This window comes from Anomalospiza imberbis, chromosome 4 (assembly GCF_031753505.1).
Source record: "Anomalospiza imberbis isolate Cuckoo-Finch-1a 21T00152 chromosome 4, ASM3175350v1, whole genome shotgun sequence".
NCBI classification, from domain to species: Eukaryota; Metazoa; Chordata; class Aves; order Passeriformes; family Viduidae; genus Anomalospiza; species Anomalospiza imberbis.
Window position 1 is genome coordinate 48,627,569 of NC_089684.1, and position 22,357 is coordinate 48,649,925.

General features: G+C 41.7%; 1 protein-coding gene across 5 annotated transcripts; it reads left to right on the top strand.

The window, feature by feature from the left end:
- The first annotated feature begins 685 nt into the window (after positions 1 to 685).
- On the top strand, positions 686 to 22,039 carry ST3GAL5 (ST3 beta-galactoside alpha-2,3-sialyltransferase 5). 5 transcript variants are annotated; one of them, XR_010998473.1, is made up of 8 exons: positions 692 to 780; positions 10,328 to 10,439; positions 12,166 to 12,280; positions 14,154 to 14,497; positions 15,900 to 16,086; positions 17,981 to 18,139; positions 19,310 to 20,208; positions 20,315 to 22,039. XR_010998473.1 is itself a non-coding variant. In XM_068188427.1 (7 exons), the coding sequence occupies exons 2-7, from the start codon at positions 10,406 to 10,408 to the stop codon at positions 19,571 to 19,573; spliced, it is 1,113 nt and encodes a 370-aa protein (XP_068044528.1). In that variant the 5' UTR covers positions 686 to 780; positions 10,328 to 10,405; the 3' UTR covers positions 19,574 to 22,039. The 5 variants fall into 5 exon arrangements, 4 of the variants coding, with proteins under 4 accessions (XP_068044528.1, XP_068044529.1, XP_068044526.1 ...); XM_068188427.1 differs by having other exon boundaries at positions 686 to 780; positions 10,328 to 10,449; positions 19,310 to 22,039; XM_068188428.1 differs by having other exon boundaries at positions 686 to 780; positions 10,328 to 10,449; positions 12,166 to 12,274; positions 19,310 to 22,039.
- The last annotated feature ends 318 nt before the right edge of the window (positions 22,040 to 22,357 follow it).

Consider the following 22,357-nt stretch of genomic DNA (forward strand, 5'->3'; position numbering starts at 1 on the left):
CGGCGAGCGCGGGTCTCTTGGCTAGGCGCAGTGCGTGCGTGTAGGAAAATCCCCAAACCCACGACTTATTGCGGAGGGGGGGGGGGAAAGGCGAAGAAATCGCTTATTTCAAACACCGCCACCGCACAGAAGCCGCGGGGCGGGGCGGGGCGGGGCGGGGGCCGCGGCCCTCCCGCATCCCCTCAGCGCGGGCGGCGCCCCCGCGCGGCGCCGCGCTCGGCCCCCATTGGCTGCGCGCCGCCACGTGCCGCCCCCGCCGCGCGCCCGGCTCCGCTACCTGCGGCGGGGCCGCCGTGCCCGCGCCTCAGAGCGCCGGGGCCGCCGAGCGCCGCACCGCGCCGCACCGCGCCGCACCGCGCCGGACCGCGCCGCGCCGCGCCGGCCCGCGCCGCGCCGCGCCGGCCCGCACCGGACCGCACCGCGCCGCACCGCGCCGCACCGCGCCGGACCGCACCGCACCGCGCCGGCCCGCGCCGCGCCGGCCCGTGCCGCGCCGGCCCGTGCCGCGCCGGACCGCACCGCGCCGGACCGCACCGCGCCGGACCGCGCCGGACCGCGCCGCGCCGGCCCGCACCGCGCCGCGCCGGACCGCACCGCGCCGGACCGCACCGCACCGACCGCACCTCACCGGCCGGACCGCGCCGCGCCGGCCGCACCGCACCGACCGCACCGCACCGGCCGCGCCGCACCGGTCGAGGCCGATGCGGAGGCGCGGGGCCTGCGGGCTTGGGCTGGAGCAGTCGGCAGGATGTGCCCCACCGCCAGCGCCGGAGCTTCCAGGTCTCTCCCTCCCTCCCTTCCAGGCGGGGATGGGGAGGTGGGGGCTGCGAGTTCTGGAGGAGATGGGCGGTGGAAGTGGTGTTTGCCTTGGGCTGGAGGGAGAGGATGTCTTAGCTGCGGCTGTCTCGATTTGTTCCTCTGGAATAAAATCTATAGGCTTCTGCTTCTCTGCGGGTTCCGGTAGGCGTTTTGTAAGGGATTCTGTCTTTTTATGCTTGGAGTGATGTGAATGCGAAACAGATACGGCTTCTGCTGTTAGTGCCAAAACCTTTCGATTTGCTTCAGCGCTACTCACTAAAAAGAGTTTCCTTTTTTCCCCGCTTTGCGCTGAGATTTGTTTTGTATCTGTTTTTCTATTTCAGTAGGTCAGATCAAACCATCAGGCTGCTAGAAGAGGGGTGTTTATTTTGCAGCTCTCTATAGTTAGGCAAATAATTAGGAAATGTTCTTTAAATTACTGGGTATAAACAGCTGTGCGGTGGAAAATGACTGGCTTTGTCTCCTTCTGGGGCAAAGGGCAGATAAAGATGTATATTCATTATTTCTGTAAAGAAAACTCATTGAGATAAATGCTCTTTTATGCTTCTGGAGTAGATACGTCTTTTTAAACTGCAGTTTACAATGGGACTATGCAGATTCAGTTTAGAGGGGGTGTTTTCCGTGCAGACTGTGTTATTCTATCTGTCCTGCTGCAGTGAGGTTACTGTCTCCCTTTTGGATCATGCAGCAGGAAACCTTGAGCTATCTCCCAGGCACTCTGCTAGCCGAATTCAGGGAATTTCTTTTAAGAGGTCAAAATGCAGCTGGAGAGTTAGGGCACGAAAGCATTTTGTTGCATTGTCTGCTTCTGTGGGGTCGATGAGAAATGAGCTCATCCCTCCTCTGGTTTCCTGCAACTTTTTGAGGTTTAGCATCCTTCCTTCCGTAGAGTTCCAGCAGATTGGCCAAATGATTGAAAGGCAGTTAGGAGCAGGATGTTGGAAGACAAAGTGTGGTAGCAGAAGCTTCCTTTTACTCAGGAGAATGGGCTAAAAATGTTCAATTTCGTTTCCTTTGCGTACATCAGATGTGAAACATGCCAAGACTGCTGCATTGGTGGGCAGGTTGTTTGTTTAGATTAAGAGACCCTGGAAGACTTTAGTAGTTCCTAAGTTGTAGTAAAGGCTAAATAACTGAAAAAGACTCAGACAATGATTCAAACTTGTCATGTTGTAATTTTCAAATTCCGTGTGAGTCTGAATGGAACTTGCTCTAACAGAACAGGTTAAAGCATCCCCAGCAGGCACAGCCGGTGCTTCAAAACCAACTGGACAGAGGACTTCAGGATCATGGAGAACTCTTCCCTGTCACAAGCAGCTCTCACTGATAATGTAATTCATAAATTGTTAAAGACTTCCTTAAAACTTGTGTAGTCTGTTATTTTCCATTACTCCTATGGCAAGGCTATTCCTTTGCTGTTCAGGAATCTTTTACCGGTAGTCCCTCTTTGCTTATGTCCACTTTTTCCTGTGTGCTTACATTATGCTTTTGTTTGAAAGGTTTGGTTTTGGCTTTGGTGTTTACATGTTTGGTGTATCTAAGGACAAACTCTCAATTCTTGTTTTGCAAAGCTGGACAAGCCAAGCTCTCTGTTCTCCTTGGGAGAGGCTCTTCCTTTACCCATCCCATCAGCGCTCTGCAGCCTGTTAGGTCCTGAAGCCTTAGGTTCAGAACTTAAGCATTAAAATTGTTTACAACAATGTTTTTTGCTATATTGTAATTTTAATTTTTGCCTTTTCTTTATGGGAGGCTTATGGCATCTCCTCTCTAGCTTCTGTAGGCTCAAGTGTGATTTTACCATCATGTCTTGGAATGTTAGATGATAGTGTGGTAAAAATGCTGCTGTATTATTGACATTGTTCCATAATCATCAGTTGTTTGGTGCTATTCTGCTGCATAATTCAGATGTCATATGAAACATTCTTACACAGAAACATCTGTATAAGTCTGCTGTTTCCTTAGCCCAGTAAAGATTAATGCTATGCCCTGCCTTTTCAGACCATTTCTTTTAGGAAAGATTTTTTTCCCCTCAAACTTCCCATGTAAGGGGAAACACCTAATTTGTTTTGGTATCCTTGCAGAGGCTCAGAAATCTCTTCCACTTGTGCAAGATGAGCTCACACCAGGTGATGTCCTGGTGCACTGTGCTTTCTTCCTCCCTTCCTGGCTGGTGTGGCTCTTCCTCTGTGTGCTGGAGTGATGCAGTGCTTCCTCAAGTGTGCATCTGTGGGCCTGGGGAGGAGGATGAGAAAGGGGAGATGTGCAGAGGGGGGGTTTTGGGTAGCAGCTGCCTGCTGTTAGGCTGCAGCTCATTCACTGTGCATGTCTGTGGGCTTCAGCAGATGCTGAGGAGTGGCTGACATCAGGCTCTGAACATCCAGAGCAGGCAGCCACTGTTTCTTACACCAGTAGCGTGGAAGGGAAAACTGGGATTTGCTCCAAAAAGAAAAGGGAAAGAGGGTCTAAAAGGTTCCCTTGTAAGAAATAAATGTAACTTTTTAATAGTACACTATTCACAACAGCAATACTTTAGGTTACCTGTTTCTTCCTGCTTGGCTGGGACACTGACTTTTTGTGGTTCATTGTGAATCAGAAAAATTCAGTATTCAGATGGTGCTTTTGTCTGTCACAAAGCATCAGCAGCCCACTTAAGTGTTGAAGCACATCTTGTTGATGTTTCTTGTGCTTGTGTTTTATGGGTTTTTTTGCTGTTACTCACTTGAGAGCACCTGAAAGAGGTTTCACAGAAAAGTCTGCAAAGTTTGACTAGAGAAAGAGGGTGCTAAGACAGATGTGAAATTAAGAGAATATCCCTGTTTTGAACATAGAACTGTCATTTAGAACCTCAGTAAGAGTTCTTTCTCTATAATATTATTTTAGCTTGACTGTTTTGATTATTTTGGACTGCTAATGTCCAGAAAGCTTCCTGTGAATGATGCTGAGAGGAAGTGATGGTGTTACACTCTGAATATGTCTAGTTAAACTGATAATTGGACTGTATTTGAGCTGAAACCATTTCTTTTGATGTTCTATCTGGATGACCCGATGTTAACAGCAAATTGTAGCCTAAGGATGTGTATCCTTCCTAAAGGAAAAGAGTGCTCAAGCAATTATGTAAGGTTGTTAATGACTTTGAGTTGCTGGATGATGTTGCAAAGAGGATGTAGGAGTGACCCATTAAACAATTAGAGGAAAACACAAGTAGAGTGTCACTAGGCAAGGACAGAAAAATCATCATGCCTCTAGGACACTAATGTTGATTTGTGGTGTTCCTGGCTCCAGGAAAACTGATTTTCACCTGTCATCCTGTTGGTGCCTTTGAGAGTTTCTGTCAACTGCTCTGAAATTCTCATTTGCTCCCTGTTTCATTTTTTACCAATTGTATCCACACAAATAGGTTTCAGTAATAAGTTCTCAATTTCTGAGGAGACAGATCTTGACCAGATGAACCACAGATCATACAGACAGCATTGTTTTAAATTTTTATTGTCTGATAAAAAGGCCTTTCTGGCCAAAGCTCATTTTGTAAGATGCATGTTGGAGGTGCTTCCAACTATATTATGGGCTAAACTTTTCTCTGCTGTCACAGATGTGTTCTTCAATTAACCAAAACAACTGACTCTGTTCATTAAAACAGATGTCAAATGATTTTTCATTCAATAGTAGTAGGCACTAAGCTGATAATATTCAAGGAAAGTTTCTCAAGTGTCTAAATATGTTAAAGTGTGAGCTTTGCTGTGGGATTTATATAGCGGTAGATGAAGAAATAATTGGCAGTTAGTCTCTAATTTTTAAATTTAGCTTCACGTATTTCCTGTGGTGAGAAGATGTCAGTCCCTAATCTGCTACAGCTCCCTGGATACTGCCTCATTATGTCTTGTGATAGGAAGTGGTAGGATGGTGATCAGGAAATTATTTGAAGATAAACATCTAAGAGTGAATATATTGCTACAAATCATAGCACAAAAGTCTCTCATGCTTTAGCATGTTCCTAGTAAGTCTCCCTTGGATCATTAATATCACTGGAATTTTTCCTCACACTTGTGGTTTTAAAGGATTTTTGTCATGCACTATTGAACAAAAAATCCTTTAAGAAGGTATTTCAGCGTTCATTATGTCACAGAAGGAGATTTTCCAGTCAGACACAATTCCTTTGGGATAACTTGTCTGTTGTTCTTCTTTCCCCACTTTTCCTGAGTATTTTGTCACTATGGACAAATGAGGCCATCCAGATGAAAGGCTTTTTACTTTCTTTGTATAGATTTTAAATCAAATTTCAACATGTGGGCGGGTGATTAGCTTTCCCGGTCTGTTAAACCTGTGTTTAAAATTCAGCTGAAAAATTTGGGTTCATTTCTGCAGAAATCATTGGAAAGTTAACCTCATGAAGTCCATTGAGGTCCTGCACCTGTGCCAGGGCAATCCCAAGTACAAATCCAGGTGGAGCAGAGAATGGCTTGAGATTAGCCTTGAGGAGAAGGACCTGGGGGTGCTGGTGGATGAGAGGCTGGACATGACCTGGTCTTTTGACAAGGGCACAGAGTGACAGGGCAAGTGGGAATGACTTTAAACTGCCAGAGGGCAGGCTTAGACTGGATATTAGGAAGAAGTATTAACACTGTGAGGGTGGTGAGGCTCGGGCACAGGTTGCCCAGAGAAACTGTGGCTGCCCCATCCCTGGAAGTGTCCAAGGCCAGCTTGGAAGGGGCTTGGAGCAACCTGGGATAGTGGGAGGTGTCCCTACCCATGGCAGGGGGTTGGAACTGGATGATCCTGTGATTCCATGAAAGCCAGGCAGTCCTTTACTACACTGCAGTTTCTGGAGTGCCTCTTGCTAGAGGATGTTCTTTTATTTTCCAGATGGGTTGTTTTGTAATAATGAAGCGATATGCAGAATAAATAGACTCCACAACTCGATATAGTTATGAAGTGGGTACGTATGTCAGCGCCCGGCACAAGCGAGATAGTTCTCCAAAAACTTGTGCCCCGAGCCTCAGTCTGACCCACACCTTTATTCCCAAAGGTGTTCCATATGCAATACATTACACAACTTTGCCTTGTATATTCAACCCCTGGCCCCGCCTGTCCTCGCCTCTCATGCTAAATAGGTCCCCGCCCTTCTGGGCATGCGTGGTTTGCTGTGGTGGTCGCGCGGTGGTCTCTGGTGGTCTCCTGAGGCTGAAGATTGTGGTCTTCCTCAGGATTGAACTTTTGAACTTTTCTCCTCTGCGCATGCGTTTTTGGTCCTTTGGTGCCTATCTCAGTGCGTCTGTGGGTCTTGATAAGTTTGGAGACAGAGGAGCCCCTTTATCTGGGTTCTTTGCATCTCCTGGTCTTCTCTGGCATTGTCCTTTATGCAAGAAGCTTCAGAGATTTGCATTTTCCTATGCCCTTTGTACCATGGCAGAGGTTTCTCAAGTAAAAGGTTAAAATTAATTTATTTTGTTAATTCAAGTGAACTCTAAAAATCTCTATTTCAATAACAAATTCTTCCTGTCATAAGATAATACGTGTAGAGAGCGCGGGTCTCCAGGACGGTTTGGATGGATGAGAGATCTCTGAAGTCAGATCTTCGAAGATGTGGTTTATTAAAAGGGGTGAAAGGCCCTGCTTGGAGTTGCCAGGCACAACTCGTGGCAGGCCCAGGGAGAGGGGAAGAGGGAGAGAGAGGGAGTGGGGGTTCCAGGTGAGGGTCCCAGGGGAAGGTCCAAGAGAGCATCCGGTCCCTCGGGCGCACCTTATCAGGGGGCTTCAAGGTGGGCTGGAACAGGACTTGGGCCAATGGGGTCACAGATACCTGATACTTCAGGGGAGGGTCACAGGTGTGGGATGAACCATACATTGGGGGTGAGACAGAGCATTCCATTTGACCCTTGGACCTATCTGCAGGTAAAGGGTATTGTTTAATCAGAAAGGGGGATTGCTTTCAACCTGGCTATACTATTGTTTTCTAGTTATTCAGTAGTCAAGGTTTGCTATTTCAAATCTAGTTCTCATCTCAATGTCTGTATTTTCCAAATCTTTTGCCAGGCAATCATATTTATAAGGTTTTCCTATTTCATATTTTCAACAGGAAATTCATACAAAATTTGTTACTGAATTATAACCACACCTCAATAAAAAGTGCATTGCTCAAGTTTTTTGAGTAAAAACACCTTCTCTGCTGTTCAACTTTGTGTTTCTCTTTTGAAACAAGTATTGCTCAAAACCAAGTAGCTTTCTCTTATCCTTTACTGATTTTGGAAATATTTTGAAGTAATTTATGTGTCTCTGATTTAGGGGAAGAGGCATGAAGTGAGCACGTGGCTTTTGAGTATTTTTGCACTAATTTTAGCTTCTGTTTCAATGCCTGCAGGAGCCCCACCATTCATAATTTGTAATTCCTTTACATAAGTGTGACTTTTGGGTTTCATTTCCTGGGGGCTTTCCCCTGCAAGCTTCTTCATCTTGTTGCAGGAACTTCAAAGGCTGCTTTGTGCAGCAAGACCTTGCTATTGACTGCCTTGTAAAGCTGGGTGTTCCCACTGCTTCTGGTGGTACTGTGAGAGGGGAAAAGTTTAACTGGAGGCATCACCCATGTGTGGTTGTGGTTTTGCGGGCTTGATGGGAGCGTGGTGAGGATGCAGGTGTGTGCATCATCCTGCACTCATGTGCCTGCTGAGAGACCTTGGCTTTGTCTTGGGGTTAATGCAGGTGCTAAAATGCAATTTCCAGGGTGTGGCAGTGGTTACATACTACTAGATACATGCTGCTTTTTAGTTTTTAGCATTCCCACATGAAAAGACTTCCTGAAGGCTTAAATGAGTTGCTTCTGAAATACTCCAAGTGTGGAAATCTTGTCTACATAAGAATAACAATGGGACAAAAGTAAATCATGGTGAAAAGAGTAACACCACAAAAAGCTTTGGAGTAGATTGTATTAATGGACAATTTAGCCTTAGTAGCAGCTTTGCACAGATCACTTAAGTTCAGTAGATGAAACAAATTTAAATCCCTTGTGTCCTCACTAATTACACCACAATGAGTAACTATAGAAATGTCAATGCAAAATGTGGTCGTAATACCACAACACTACTTAACTGTGTTTTGTACACAAATTGAGACATTTGCATTTATGGCTCTCAAAACAACTGTAGCAGGGCCCCTTCCTGAAGAATGCAATGGTCTTTGTATGCAACATCTCTTTGGTCCGCATGGGATCTTGACTGGTCTGGTTCTCTCTGTAAACTCAGAGATTTTAATTCAGGAGGACTGTGGGAAAGGTGCACTCTAAGGTGCTTGTTACTGCCACCTTGCTCTTTTGAGCACTCTTGCACCAGTGAAAGGGCTCATTCTCTTGAATAAGAGTGCAGAATCCAACCCTGAATAATTTAAAAAAATGCTGTGCTGGACAGATGCATTTTGACTTCTGTGTTGGTCTGTATATATTGACTTGTTTGAGAAAGGAATAATCTGTAATGATCATAATTGACAAAAGTCAAACTGAAGTAAACTGTTTTAAAGGAAGTGAACATTGGCATGTCACTTGTTTATATAACAAAAAAATAAATCATTGTGCATACTAAGAGTTGGACTTGGAAAGGGTGTGTTGAAGTGATTAATTAAATTCTCTGTTTAATTGTTTCTTTTTGCGCATCCAGGATGACTGAAGCAGGGAACAACTGGAATTTATTTTGCTCAGAGGCAAGGATCATTTTCCGATAGCACTAGCTTATTGCAGTCTTGCATTTCTGTTTGATTCCCTTCTGTGTTCAGCACCCTCCACCTCTTCAGTTCCTTATCTTTCAGATCTCTTGCAGGCTGGTACCAAGTTTGACTGATTCTGTTGTGCAGAATCCATTCTGACCTAGGTTCCTGTGGACTGTGATCAAGTTACCTCTTTATGTTTACCTGAGAAAGAATTAATACCTGTATTGTTCTCTAGTTAATAGGTGAAGCTTGTTTCCTGCTTTTTCATTTTTAAAAAGGTCCCATTTTATGCTTCTCCCCAGCTGTGTTTGTGGAGATCTGTGGGGCTGACAGATGTAATTGCTGCCTTGTTTTGTGCTGTAGCAGCTTTCAGTGGTCATGTCCCTGCTGTGAGCCATTGGTGTTGGTGAGTGATCCCATTCCTTTCCCAAACAGTGCTAAGTGTCTCTTGTTTTTGCTGGTGTGAGGCAGTCTCCTCTGAGGTGATCTGATGGAATGTCCTGTCTGTTCTATGTGGAGCAGTCCTGGGGCTTCCGTATGGTCTCCCTTCATCCTGGTGTTTAAGAACATCAGTTGTTTGTCCAATCAAGCAGTGTTTTCAAGTGGCTGTACAGCCTGGTTCAAATGGGTCATATCACCATAAGAATAAAAAGAGGTGGAAAAGAGAATAAGGAAGATCATCCCTAGAGAAAAGCCTTCCCTCAGTCTTGCTCTTTTTTAGAAGTTCTTGTGACAGAACTCTTGGCAGGAGAACCAAAGAGGTGGACACCTTTGCAGTGGAGAGCAGAGAGGGTCAAGCACTGAGATCAAAGGAAGGAGCAGGGCTGAAATCCTCCACAGGCTGTACCTTTCCATGGTTGGCTGATCAAAGGGAGTGCTGCATTGGGTGAGGAGGACCGGAAAAACCCTTGCCTGTGTTCCTTCTTCCTGGGAAAACCAGCAGGCTCATACAGGTGGGCTCTTCATGGGGATTCCATTCACACATCTTTGGTTACTGGCAGCAGCCTGGTTGGAGATGATGTGCCAGCCTGCGTTTTTCTTCCCAAAATGAAGATTGGAGCATGCTGACAAAAACTTTGGGAGCAGCAAGATTGCTTCTTGTCAGCTAAGGATCAGTGCCCTGCCCATCTGTGAGAGAGCACTCTGCTGTCCTGCCGGGTTCTCCAATGTTCTGTGTAGGGAGCTGTGCTGTGTTTCCCTGGTGCTGGCAGCCTCCTGGTCCTGCAGTGAGCCAGGAAGAAATTCCCTCCACACCCTCTCTGGTGCCTGCTGTTGAAGTTGCTGCCCATGTTGTTGGGGCTGCTGAAGAGGTCAGTGGTGGATTCAGAGCAGTGATGATGAGATACGTTTGCTTGACCTTGGGGAAATCGGGGAGATGATTTGAAAGATGAGCTCCTGTTTTGAGGATGGTTTGTATGGGTTTTGTATGCTGAGAGCATCCTTGAAGCCTAAGGAGGGGCATAGCACAGGGATTTGATTTTGAGTCAGGGATCCTGCATACCCTGAGCATATTGTTTAGATGGTTTGATCAGATCAAACAAAATTGCTTGACAGTAAATGCCGTAATCAGCAATTGTTAGACTTCAGGCTTATGAAGAATGCAAAAACCTGGCAACATTTTTAGAATCATATTTTGGTGATGCAGCTGAAATGAGTGAGTTCTCGATTACAAGGAGCTCAGGAGCAATTCAGTATTCCTGGCACCATAACTAAGAATCAAATTCTTCTCTGGGAAACAAAGTTGTCACTCCATGGGTGTCCTGTGAACTTTTCTTCAATTCAGCAAAAGTTAGGATCACTTTTTCTTTCTTTTTTACAGCAATACTGAGTGACAATAACTCTGTGAAGCTGAAAAACGATCATTCACCTCCTGTGCAATGGTGTAAGGTGGCTGCACATGAAGATGAGAAGGCCAAGCTGGTTTTTAAAAGGTACTCGCAAGTAAGTGTCATTGTCACAGCTACACAGAGGACAGTTGTTCTACCCCCAGCCTGGGCAATTGCAAAATGGATGCAGAAATCAAGGCATGGGATTACCACAGGCTGTGAAAGGAGGGTTAAGCACACAGCTTTCCATGGGACACTGAGAACACTTTGTGGAGCCCAGGATAACTTGTAGTACCTGTCTTCCCAAGCCAAAGTGAGATCCTAGTACTTCACTCACAAGTATTTCCAATCTTTTTTGCATGCAGATAAATAACAAAGCTGAGACTTCCATACACTCTGATAACTGAGGGAATAGAAGGCCAGTGGATGTTGAGTGGGTATCCTGGGGAGGTATTTTCATATAGTTATTTTGTTATGAAGACTTCTGGAATGCTACATCAAAAATCTTACTCCATTGTTTATAGCTTGACATCAAATTGGAATTAAAGAGTGTGTGCACACATAGATCCAGGACCATATTTTATACCTAAAACAGTCACTACTGTGATGCCACACGAATTTTTAGGTCTTAAAGCTAAAAAAAACCCAAAGACAAACTGTTACGTACACAGGTGGATATAACCTGAGTGGTGCAACCCCAGCTGAATCTGGGGATACTTGATAAACTCCTGGAGGAAAACCAGGCTCGTTTGTCAGCTGGGAATCTCCTGCTTTCTGCCCGTTGGCTGATCTCCAGGGGTTCCTGCCTAACATGCTAATGAAGCTCTTAGATCACCTATCAGTGGAAAATGTAATTTAGTTAAGTGAGATGTGAGAACAGTACTGCTTTTCCAGTGGTCATCTTGTTTGCAGCCTGTACTACACACTGAGTGCTGGGATTGCATCTATGAGTTCATATAGTACAAGCTTTTTAAAAAAAAAATATTGGAAATTTGTATCAACTTTATCTGAAAGAGTTCCAAGAAGCATTGGGCACTTAATAACTTGTACATTTTAAAAGACATTTAAACAAATGTCCAATCCTTAGGAAGCAACAGGAAATGAAAATCACTAAGAGAGCTCAAACTACATACTTGAGCAACAACCACAACTTTAACCAAATAATGATGTAAATATTCTACAGATGGATATAACATGAAATGAGCTAAGTGACTTTTTGGATATCAACAGTGATATTCTTTAGGAATGAGAAATTAGTAGATCAAAAATATGAATAGTCTATGTTCTTCAACCTTAAAGTTGGCTGGACTTTTTCTGCTGCGTGTTTTGGGGGTGTAAGTAACTAAGGCTTTTCAGCCTGAGCATCTGAGTTCTGCATTCTGGCCTGCCAGTGTGATGAAAGTTTTGCTTCAGTGGTGGCCATTGGCCCAAAATTATGCAGTTTGAAGTTCCAGCCTTTTTTTCCGCTTGCATGGAAATATGTTTTCTAAGATATGACCTTTAAAGAAGAAAAAAGTCACTCTTGGTTTCATTATTGAGGAGCACTGTTAGACTCATCAGATATGCATTTAAAGTCTATTAGGCAGGCATTTTCCTTATCTAGGCATCTATATGTGTTCATACTTTTGTGCAGATAACTTTGAAGAGTTATACAAGACTTGAAGTGAACAAAGCAAAAGGGGTTTTTATTTTGTTTGATTCAAATGCAAGTATTCACATAAAGTTCAACTGTCTTAAATTTGCTTTAAAATATTGCTGTAATAGTTGATTGAACATCAGAATTTTTTTTTTGTTTTTCTCTCCTACCCCTCACTGTCCTGTTGGTTTTTAGAGTTCTTGCACTGTTTGTGGTTGGAGGGTGCTTCCTTTATATCCTCAAATTACATCTTGACCCTGAGGAATGTGACAGAACAAAAATGCCATATGTGGACCTCGATCGTGTAAGGGTTGGTATTTTCTGGCTTTTTTCCCTTGGCTTAAAAATAAGTTATTAATTGACAATACAAGACCTAGAGGGCTCTACAACAAAGAACTAAAATGCTGAAATGATCTATTGAGCAGAAGTATATTTTGCCTCATTTCATGCCATAGACATTCTGGTTTTTGTTCTTGTAAAATGACAGCAGAAGGACATAGAGAAACTGAGGTTTTAGGGGTAAAATTAGATAACTGTGGCTTTAAAATATGAAATGGACATGTCATCATCCCATTTTGTCAGTGCAGTTGACACTGGTGATCAGAAAATTGATGCAGATGAAAAAGAACATATTAAAAACACCCAAAAGTAACATATTAAACAAAAGGGCTTTTTTTTTTGTTTTCTTTTCACCTATGCCAATTTCCCCATCTGCTTTGCCTTGTAGTTGCTCAGGTGTTTTTGGAATCACAAGGCAAATGTCCAAGAGGTTACTGATATTATTTCATTTATTCATTCAAAGTAGCAGCTACTTACTTTAGCTACAGTTTTGCATGCAGCTTTTTAAAAGGTGTAACAGACACCATTAAAGCCTTTGCTACTTATTCCATTTGCACTTTATAACAGAACTTACCTGGCTTAGGGCTGTTACATCTCTGTCTTTGAATGTCTCAATGCTAAAAGGCAACTTCCAGCAGAAACCCTGCCTTAAGACAGTCTAATCTTAGCATTACTGCACATGCATCCTCCCCCACTTGCCATCATTGCCCCTTCTGAGCCTCTTTGCCTCCCCTTTTTTCTCATTTGACTTATTTATTTTTTCAGTAACATTCCTGATTCTGAAGAACAAACACATTAAACCAAGCAAACCTGAAGGCTTCATGGACTGTGTTTATTGCTGTCTCAAAGTACATTGTGAAGTTTCTCAGTCATGCTTTGCCTAGTGTGGTGTTGATGCAGAAACCTTCATAATGATGGAAGAGGGAGTTCTGTAGGTTAATCTTGGTAAAAAAACCAGCAGCAGAACTTCCCTCCCTGCTCCTTCAGATACACACTATTGTTCCTTAACAGTAGAGGAGAACTAAACAGTAGATTTGAATCTTGTGCCTCTGACCCCTGTGTTTGCACATGTTTGTTTTTTTTTAATTACAGTGGAGGAGCCTTTGCTGTTTGTCTTTTTACATCAGATATGAGCTTGCCACTACAGATTTCTAAAAATGTACACTAATAGTATTTTGTTTTTATTTTGAGATGGATCAATGTGTAGTTTTGTCTGTCACTTTAATATTTTTATGCAATATGGAACTACAGTCTCTTATTTTGGTGACTAGTCTTTGAGAGAAGGCCCAAAACATCCCCACCTGGCATTCCTTTTGAAATCATTTTAGTCATTAGCACTTTAGCAATATTTATGGAAGAAGTGTTGCTTCATTCTGATGAATAAGTGAGTCCAGCTGTTGTTGCACAGAACTTCTACCCAGTGAATGTATCTCTGGTGGAATCTCAGAGCAGAACCCAGGTCATGCAGTTGAGCAGAGTGGAATTCCACTTGCTGCTAAATTAGACAGGTAGAAATATGTGAAGTTTTTTTTATTTTGGCGTTGCAAATGGTGGTACAAATGGCTCATTTTCACTTAGCACTTCTACTAGTCTAATATATTCTTTAGAAAACCTCATGTCTAGATTTAAGTGACTGAGTGAAGAGGAATTCCTCTGCAGGTTTTCACCGTGCACTGGCTCATATCTACATCTGAATAAATGCTCTAAAATTGTTGTACTTCCACACTGAAGCTTTCTTTATAACCCCTGTGTTTGCTGAACTGTTGGTGGTCAGCTGGTGGCCCACATTTTGAGGACTTTGTGCAGCTGGCTTTCCTGGCTGAATCCTGTGTGTTTCGTTTCAGAGGGCACAGCAATTCACCAGCGCCGCACTGCAGGAGCAGTGCCGACCTTCTTATGCAAAGAAAGAGATGAGGAAGCTGTTTGCAGAGAAATACAGCATGGACATATCTCCCTTTGTAAGGAAAAATATGAACAAAGATGAAGCTTTATTTAAGTATGAACCTCCATTTGGATTTCACAAGTTCTCTGATAAAGTTAAAGATCTTCTTGAACTCTTACCTGAGCACGATTTACCAGAAGATTTGAAGTCAAAGCACTGTAAGCGCTGTGTTGTTGTTGGCAGTGGTGGAATTCTTCATGGATCAGAGCTGGGTCACTTATTGAATCAGTTTGATATTGTTATAAGGTATGTCCTTTCCATTTAAGGAGTCCAACTACTTCATCATTACTTTATGAGCCAGCATTGTTTTTAAGGGGAAAATATCTCCAACATTCATGCAACTTATAAGACTGTTTCTGAAAGTGATTTTGATAAATTTGCTTGGAACTTGGTGGAATTTGAAGTCTTAGGGGCAAAATAAACTGTCATGTTTACAGGAAAGGAATTCAGTGTAATCATTTGTGGACTTCAGGTACAAAAATCACATGGGCAGAAACTAGATAGAAACTAGTGACATCTTAGACTAGTAGACAGTACTGGGTTTATCCCTTCACATTTTAAAGTTTTCAAATCTTAAACTTCAGGACTTAAGGACTCGCCTCTGCTTTTTTCCCCATGGCCAGTTTGGATGCTTATTTGAAAGATTTTTTTTATGACAGCTATGTCAAACACAATAAAAATTAATTGGTGTTTCAGTACACAGTTTGCTTACACGCTTTATAGCACACTTATCTTCCCTTATCTTTATGAGGTCATTGACTGTTTTCTGTGATTGCCATGATCTCTGACATCTGAATTACATGCTCTGTATTTGTGCCTTCTGAACATTAACAGTTTGAACAACCTTGTTTTGAATCATGTACAGTCATAAATAAAATTAATACCAGCGTTTTCCCAACTTGCTTTGTAAACTGAGGCTTGCTCATCTTAAGGGAATATTTATTTGAATCAATACCCCTTATTCAAAGGTAAACAAACCTTGTTAGCATGTGGAGGGGCAGAGAACTTGCATTAGCTGTCCTCTGAAATTAGGGCTGGCAGGATGAAGGTGATTTTTCTGTTGATGTAGAAAAGTTTGCGTGACTTGAGCTATTCTGCAGAACTCATGAAGGGATTTGATGCCATGCTTGCCAGCTGTATGCCAGCATCTGAAGTTTTTCGTGAGCTGGAAATGATATAAACCCACAGGATGCATTACATTGCATTGGAGGGATAATTTGAGTGATTTTTTGTGTGGAATACTCGCGAGTGTGTGTGTATATAAATATATATGTATGAAAAGGGTAACACAGGCAACTTTCTGTGTGTTTTCTTCCTCTTCCACATTTAAGCCTCTTGGAGTTGACACAAAGCAAGAGATATGATGTTCTGCAATGTTGTCTTAAGTCACTTTACTCTTCAAGCTTTTCTTTCCCAAGTTCTGCACTTGTGCCATTTAATCTAGAAATAGAATTGGCTTCCTCCCAAAGATAAAAGGGCTGGAAGAGTGCATGAGTCAAGAACATGGGGGTTGTGAGAAAACACCATAGTCTGTTCTGTTCAAACCCTCTGGGCCAAATAACAAGCTTTTGCTTAGTGTCTGATATTTTCATGAGATTTAAGTCTGTTTATTTAATACCTCTCCATTGTGGGTTTCTTTTCCCCCTAGGTTAAATGATGCACCGGTTCAAGGCTACACAGATCATGTTGGTAACAAAACAACAATACGGATGACTTACCCTGAAGGAGCCCCCCTTTCTGAACACGAATATCCTCCTGCAAGCTTGTTTGTGGCTGTTCTGTTTAAAGGAGTTGATTTCAACTGGCTTCAAGCCATGGTAAAAAATGAAACCTTGGTATGTAATGTGAGTCTCACGTACCTGTATTTTTGTTTGTTTTGTTTTCTAATGCTTAAAGACGCTGATTGATCTGTTACTTCCTGGCTTATCATGCTGAAGATCTTTTATATAACCTTGTGGGCTTTGTTTAGCTCTGTCTTCTAGTTACAGTTGGACCAGCATTTGTGCTGAAGCCCCATGCTGACAGTAACACTTCATTCTTAGTGGAGATATTGGTGGTTTGCACCAGGCTACGTGACATACTGAGTGTTTGCTGAAGTGGAATTCATTTCACATTTGGTTTAAGTGACTTGAAAAAATCTGCAGAGCCCAAAATAGAAATGAGGTTTCTGAATGCTAGTCCATTTTTCTGGCAGCTAAAGTCTGTACTGCTACAATGGGCATACATGGAATTACTGTGTAATTGAACATTTGTCTGAGGTTCCTAAATTATGAGGTTGCTTATTCTTCACTAAACATTTACAGAAGTGCAGACATTCCTGAGGAAGTGAGATTCCTTAGTGCTGCGATTCCTAAGGGTTTGATGTTTCCAAATTAATGTGAGTTGGTAGCTTCCACATCTTTGAATATTCAGGGAGATAATTTCAGCAAGTAAAAATTACTGAGGGAGATTTAGAAGGCAGCCTGTCAAGTCTTTTAACAGTTTGATCTCTGCTAGTTTAGGTACTCCAAATTCCTTTCTTAATTCTGTGAATTTTACAATACGAGAAGGTCTATTTAATCTTGACCATGACTGTCTACTACTACTACACTGAAGAGTCAGGAAGATGCTTAAGGGACTGGAGCATCTCTACCATCAAGAAAGACTGATAGAGCTGGGAGTGTTTAGCCTGGAGAAGAAAAGGCTTGGGGGGATCTTATTAATATACATGAATATTTGTGGGGAGGGTGCAAAGAGGATGGAGCCAGGCTCTTTTTGGTGGTGCCCAGTGATAGGACAAGAGCGAACTTGTCAAGTTGAATGTCCATGAACATCTTTCTTAAAATCATCTAGACATGGTCCTGAGCATCTGGCTTGAGGTGTCTGCTTGAGCCAGGGGAGTTGGACCTTGTGATCTCCAGAGGCTCAGTCTAACTTCAGTGGCTCTGTGATTCTGTGAACTGCAACCCTACTTCTTTCAAATACTCAGCTGTCAGTTGGCTCAGCTCTCTGTTCAGGCACTGGTACTGAAGTAAACTGATCCAAAGCATGATTGGGAAAATGGGATCACTGCAACCTGTATTTGATCAGTTCAAGCTGTTGTTCCTTAAAGCCTATTTTAAAAAATACAGGTTTATGTTGGAGCTGTATCAGTTTTATCAATTGCTTAATGTTGCCCATTTCATGGAAGAACTTGTAGAATCAGTGTGATGTAGTATTTCTTCTTCCATTAGCAGGCATCTGACTGACTGCAGTGGCTTGAGTCCTGTGTAAATCCTCTTCTGAAGGGTTGCATTTCTCACTAGGTGCATGCTGTCAAACAACAGCTCTTCACTTCAGAGCTTGAGCACAATTGTTTTAAATCTGATGCTTGCTTCAGAATGCCTGGTTAATGTTTGTGGGAAGCTGTGCTTCCCTTCCCATTTCTTTAAATACTGTTGCCTGCTCAGCTGTGCTGGGGTAGCATGAAGAACCCGTGGGTGCTGATGAATATGTTGACTGATAAACACAAAGTGCAGTCAAATATTCAGAATAAACAGCTATTCCCTCTGCTGTTCTCTCTGCAATTCCAGATACTTTGAAGGTTTTTTCTCTTTTGGGTCAGTCATTTGATCTCTACACTGGTATTTCCAAACCACCTTAGTTACAAACCATTTGCTAAATTTTTCAGGGTCACTGGTGAATTCTGTAACTTGTATGCTATGTTTGTCTCAGAGTTTCCCTCTGAACTAGATTTTTTATTTCTCTTAGCATCTGTGGGTGCGACTCTTCTTTTGGAAGCAGGTTGCTGAGAAAATTCCTTTCACACCAAAGCAGTTTCGGATTCTGAATCCAGTCATTGTCAAAGAGACAGCTTTGGACATTTTACAGTTCCCTGAGCCTCGATCAAAATTCTGGGGTTGGGATAAGGTAAGAAGTTTCCTTTCACCAAAAGGAGATAGTAAAATACAAGGTAAATAAAATAAGAAACTGAAAAAAGTTTTGGGCTTTTTACTTTCTCTATGCAGTTTCAGAGCTGGTCTCAGGTAATAGGGAAATTAATGTGCTTTCAAAAGACTCTTGTATTTTCTTGTGCAAAATCAAAGATTTCAGCTCACCTTTTTAAATGAGGTATTTTGCCTGGGTATGCTGACATGAAATGGCATTCAGATGCAGTGAGACATAAACTCATTCCAGTGTTTAAAAACATGCATTTGATGTATGTTAAGCCTGTTAAAAACAGCCCTGTTAAGCTAAACCAGCCATCAGCTGTAGCCAGATGTCTCCAGCTGCAGGGAAAACAGAGAGAGCCTGGAAACCAGGCCAGTGTAAAGCAGCCTTCCAGCTGCTGGAATTGCTGTGTATGCCAGAGAATGCTCAGTAGCAGCTGATGGGCATTTCCTCCTTCCATGTCCTTTGCTCTAGCAATGGTACAGAGTGATGAATTGCCTGGTTTAATTATACACTGCATTTTTGTTACTTTAATTGCGTGTTTGAGAAATTGGATATCACTGGTTCTCTTGAACTACAGAAAACACTGACTAACCACCATCTTTTTACCAAAATGTAAAAGCACTTAAGATTATTGCATAAATATTTGAAGCATCTTCTCACATTTATTTATTAAAATAACATAATGCACCAAGCTGACTGTCTTAATGTTACTGTAGTATATTTGCCTCTTTCACAGGTTGTTCAGTGAAAATCATATTGTGAAGAATACTGTTGAGAGCCTGTTGTTGCTCAAGACTTAAATAAGTGTACATCAAGAAATGTCAAGTTTAGCTCTCTGTCAGGGGTTGTTTTACTGTTTGAAGTGAAGGTTCACTTGCAGTTTAACTACACAGTGATAGGGCATCTTGCCTTCACAGGAAAAAAAAATTAGTGTTGACAGCCAAAAGCCAAATACTTAAATTGTATGCCCTGGAGTTTTTAGCTTTAATTGATCATTGAATTGATTTTTAGTTGTAGTTTTAATTGATTTCAGTTTTAAATGAGGAGAGGGAATAAAAAAAGTTATTAAATTGTGTGTAGTGTTTATCAACCTAGTAAAGGACAATATGTTTGAACTGAGCAAATTTCACTTTTCTCCCTTTTAAGAATGTACCTACAATTGGGGTCACAGCAGTTGTTCTGGCCACACATTTATGTGATGAAGTGAGCTTAGCAGGATTTGGATATGACCTGGATCAGCCCAGCACACCTTTGCACTATTACAACAACCTCTGCATGGCTGCCATGAAAGAACAAACTATGCACAATGTGACAAGTGAAACAAAATTCCTGCAAAAACTGATCAAAGAAAAAATTGTCAAAGACCTCACTGGAGGGATACACTGTGAATTCTGCAGCAAAGACAGCTAGTGACCGACTTGCAGCATGGATAGGAATTGTTACTTTTGCAGAGGTTCAGCTGGATCAACCCTTTCCCTGTCTTTAACTCTTTAAAGTGTACACGAAATGGACATGGAATACCTGCTGCCTTTTTTAATTTCGCGTTCAAGTTGTTGGACTTTAAAATTAATTTTCCTGTGAGACTTTACTTTGCACATTTCTGTGAATAGCTATGTAAATATCTCATAAATTCATCTTGGTGTTGGAAGACATCCATTTAAAGTATTTAATATTTTAAGTTGTCTGAATAAAATCGGGTTTTTTGTTTTCAAATGTATATGGAACACACGTGGCTGGCCTGAATTGTGTAGCAGAGTGTGCAAGAGTTATTTTTCCCTGATCTGCTGTCTTTGTTAATCCAGTTCTTGGTATCTTGACTCCTTTTCATGCATGCCATGAAAAAGAAAGGCATATGCTTCTCAAGTCTTGCATGTCTTGAACTTGAGCATTGCATTTACTCCTCAAATATTTATAATCTTTTACTGATACATTTTTTGGGGGGTGAAGGACAAATGTAGGAGTGAAGTTGAAGGAAAAGGAATTGCTGTGGCAACAACTGAGTAGTAAGTACTTTGATGTTCATGATTGATATTAAAACCATTGAAGTATTAATGTTTTGGGTTAGAATCCTGCTTTGTGAAGCACATTGCTGTGGCAACAACTGAGTAGTAAGTACTTTGATGTTCATGATTGATATTAAAACCATTGAAGTATTAATGTTTTGGGTTAGAATCCTGCTTTGTGAAGCACATTTGGGCCCAGGGCACTCTAGAAGAGGATTTAGCCAGGAGGAGGTTTTAACCCAAACCAGGTCTTTTGTCATTTTCATTCCTGAAGACCTGCCTAAATATTTCTAACTAGATGATTTGCAGCAGAGTTCAGCTACCCCAATTAAAGAAGTGGCATTAATACAAAATCTGGCCCTTTTTTAAAATTTATTTTTGAGTGACTTGGGAATTGCTGGTTTTATAAAACACTAGTTTGTATCGATCGTTTAGCAATTCTAAAATCTGTGGCTAGGTTACAATTTCCACTGGTTAATTTTATGATCCTTAAGTAATTAATGATAGATACTGTCACCTTAATAGTTTGCAATGCTGATAACCCTTGTGAAGTCCAGTATTGACTATTTAATTGGAGAGGTAGAGTTGTTGGTTTTCCCCAAGTCAGTAATTGGGTGAGTGTATAAGTTAAGAAGAAAATCACTTTGAAAAAGTAGCGTAATCTAGTAACAAGGTAGATAACTGCTGAAAACAACAAATTTTAAAAACAGAAAGAGAAAGGAAAGGTATATGTTCATGGGAGTGGAAATCAGTGCACTGCAAAGGCACTGGGCTGTGCAGATCTGTAAGCAGGTTTTTATGTTTATATTCTTGTTATTAGTAGAGTATCAGGTATGACTGTTTGCACTGAGGAGTGGTGTTACTCAAGCTACAGTAAGAGACAAAAGCTTCCTTTGGCAGTGGAAGCTTGTCAGCAAATCAGTCAAAGGTTGGCCTAGAAATGTTGTTCTTGGTCATGGACTCTTCACATGGTGAATGTTCCCACTTTTCTTTGTTATGGACAAAGATATGAATGAAGTTGTAGTTCCAAATTTTAAAAATATTCATGTGGAAATGCAAGATTAGTGTGGTTGTGTTTTGGGATTTTATTCCATGGAGAGATGATCTACTGAATGATAATGTTAGAATGTAGAAGCAGCAGACTGATGCTCACTATTATACTGAGAGGGAATAAAAGGACATCAGATCATAAAGCATAACTGAAGAAAGTTGTGAACCTCATCTTTCCTAAGTCCCACATGTCTACAGGTCCTTTAAAGTCAATTCTGGGGGCTGAACACATTTGAAAATCGGGAATTCTTGTTTCTGGCACTGTGTTCATAGCAATAATATTAATCTAGCCTCCTCTTCCATGAAAAGTATTAATTTTTATATTAGCAATAAATTTCTAGTCTTTTTTTGGTAAATATATTATATTATTTATTTTAAAAATATTTCATGTGTGAAGAGTTTTATACAAATAGTCCTTTAGTTAATATATTAAAATGTGGTAACTATTTTCTCCTGGTATTTAAACTGGAAGCAGAATACGTTAATTTCATTTAGTATTATGACATTTTGGAAGATTTCAGAATGTATGTGTTGGGAGGATGTTGAATACACTAGAAGTCTGTATTTCTGAGCATGTGGTCCCTCACCACTTCATTTCGTTCAGCAACTTAAAAATAATCAGTTGATTAATGTAAATGCCAATAGCTTTTTGGAGATGCTGTATTTACTGTCAAATTTGCAAACTGTGTGGATATAGGATTAGATTTCCTACCTGTTTTATGGCTTGTGATAAAACCTTGTTCTCCATGGTAATCTGTGCAGACTCAACACTCCGTGAAATGGCAGCAAAAAGCAATAAACTGATGAAACCACTTTCTATTTATGTATTTGTCAGTCAGTTTGCCATTTGTTCTCCCTCCTTAATTGAGGATTTTGCAAGTCTTGCTGATCCAGTTGAAATTCTTGATTCAATCCCACATACCCCAAAACAGGGGAGATGGTAGCTGGTAACTTTTTCTCTGTTTGTTTATGCCTTTTTAATGCCTGTCACCGGAATTATCTGTCTGGTGCTTGGAAGAGAGAAACCCTCTCAACACTGACCAAATTGTGGGCTTTCAAGATTTTGAAGTTAATGTGGATGAGAATATTTTGGACTATAGCATTGGCCTTAAAATCAGGGGTGTGTTTCCTACAATGGTGT

Bases quoted from the DNA above. Each gene is read 5' to 3' on its own strand.
- ST3GAL5 (XM_068188425.1), top strand. From the start codon at position 702: ATGCGGAGGCGCGGGGCCTGCGGGCTTGGGCTGGAGCAGTCGGCAGGA. The intron at 10,440-12,165 runs GTACTCGCAAGT...GTTGGTTTTTAG, and splicing joins GCCAAGCTGGTTTTTAAAAG to AGTTCTTGCACTGTTTGTGG. The intron at 12,281-14,153 runs GTTGGTATTTTC...GTTTCGTTTCAG, and splicing joins TGGACCTCGATCGTGTAAGG to AGGGCACAGCAATTCACCAG.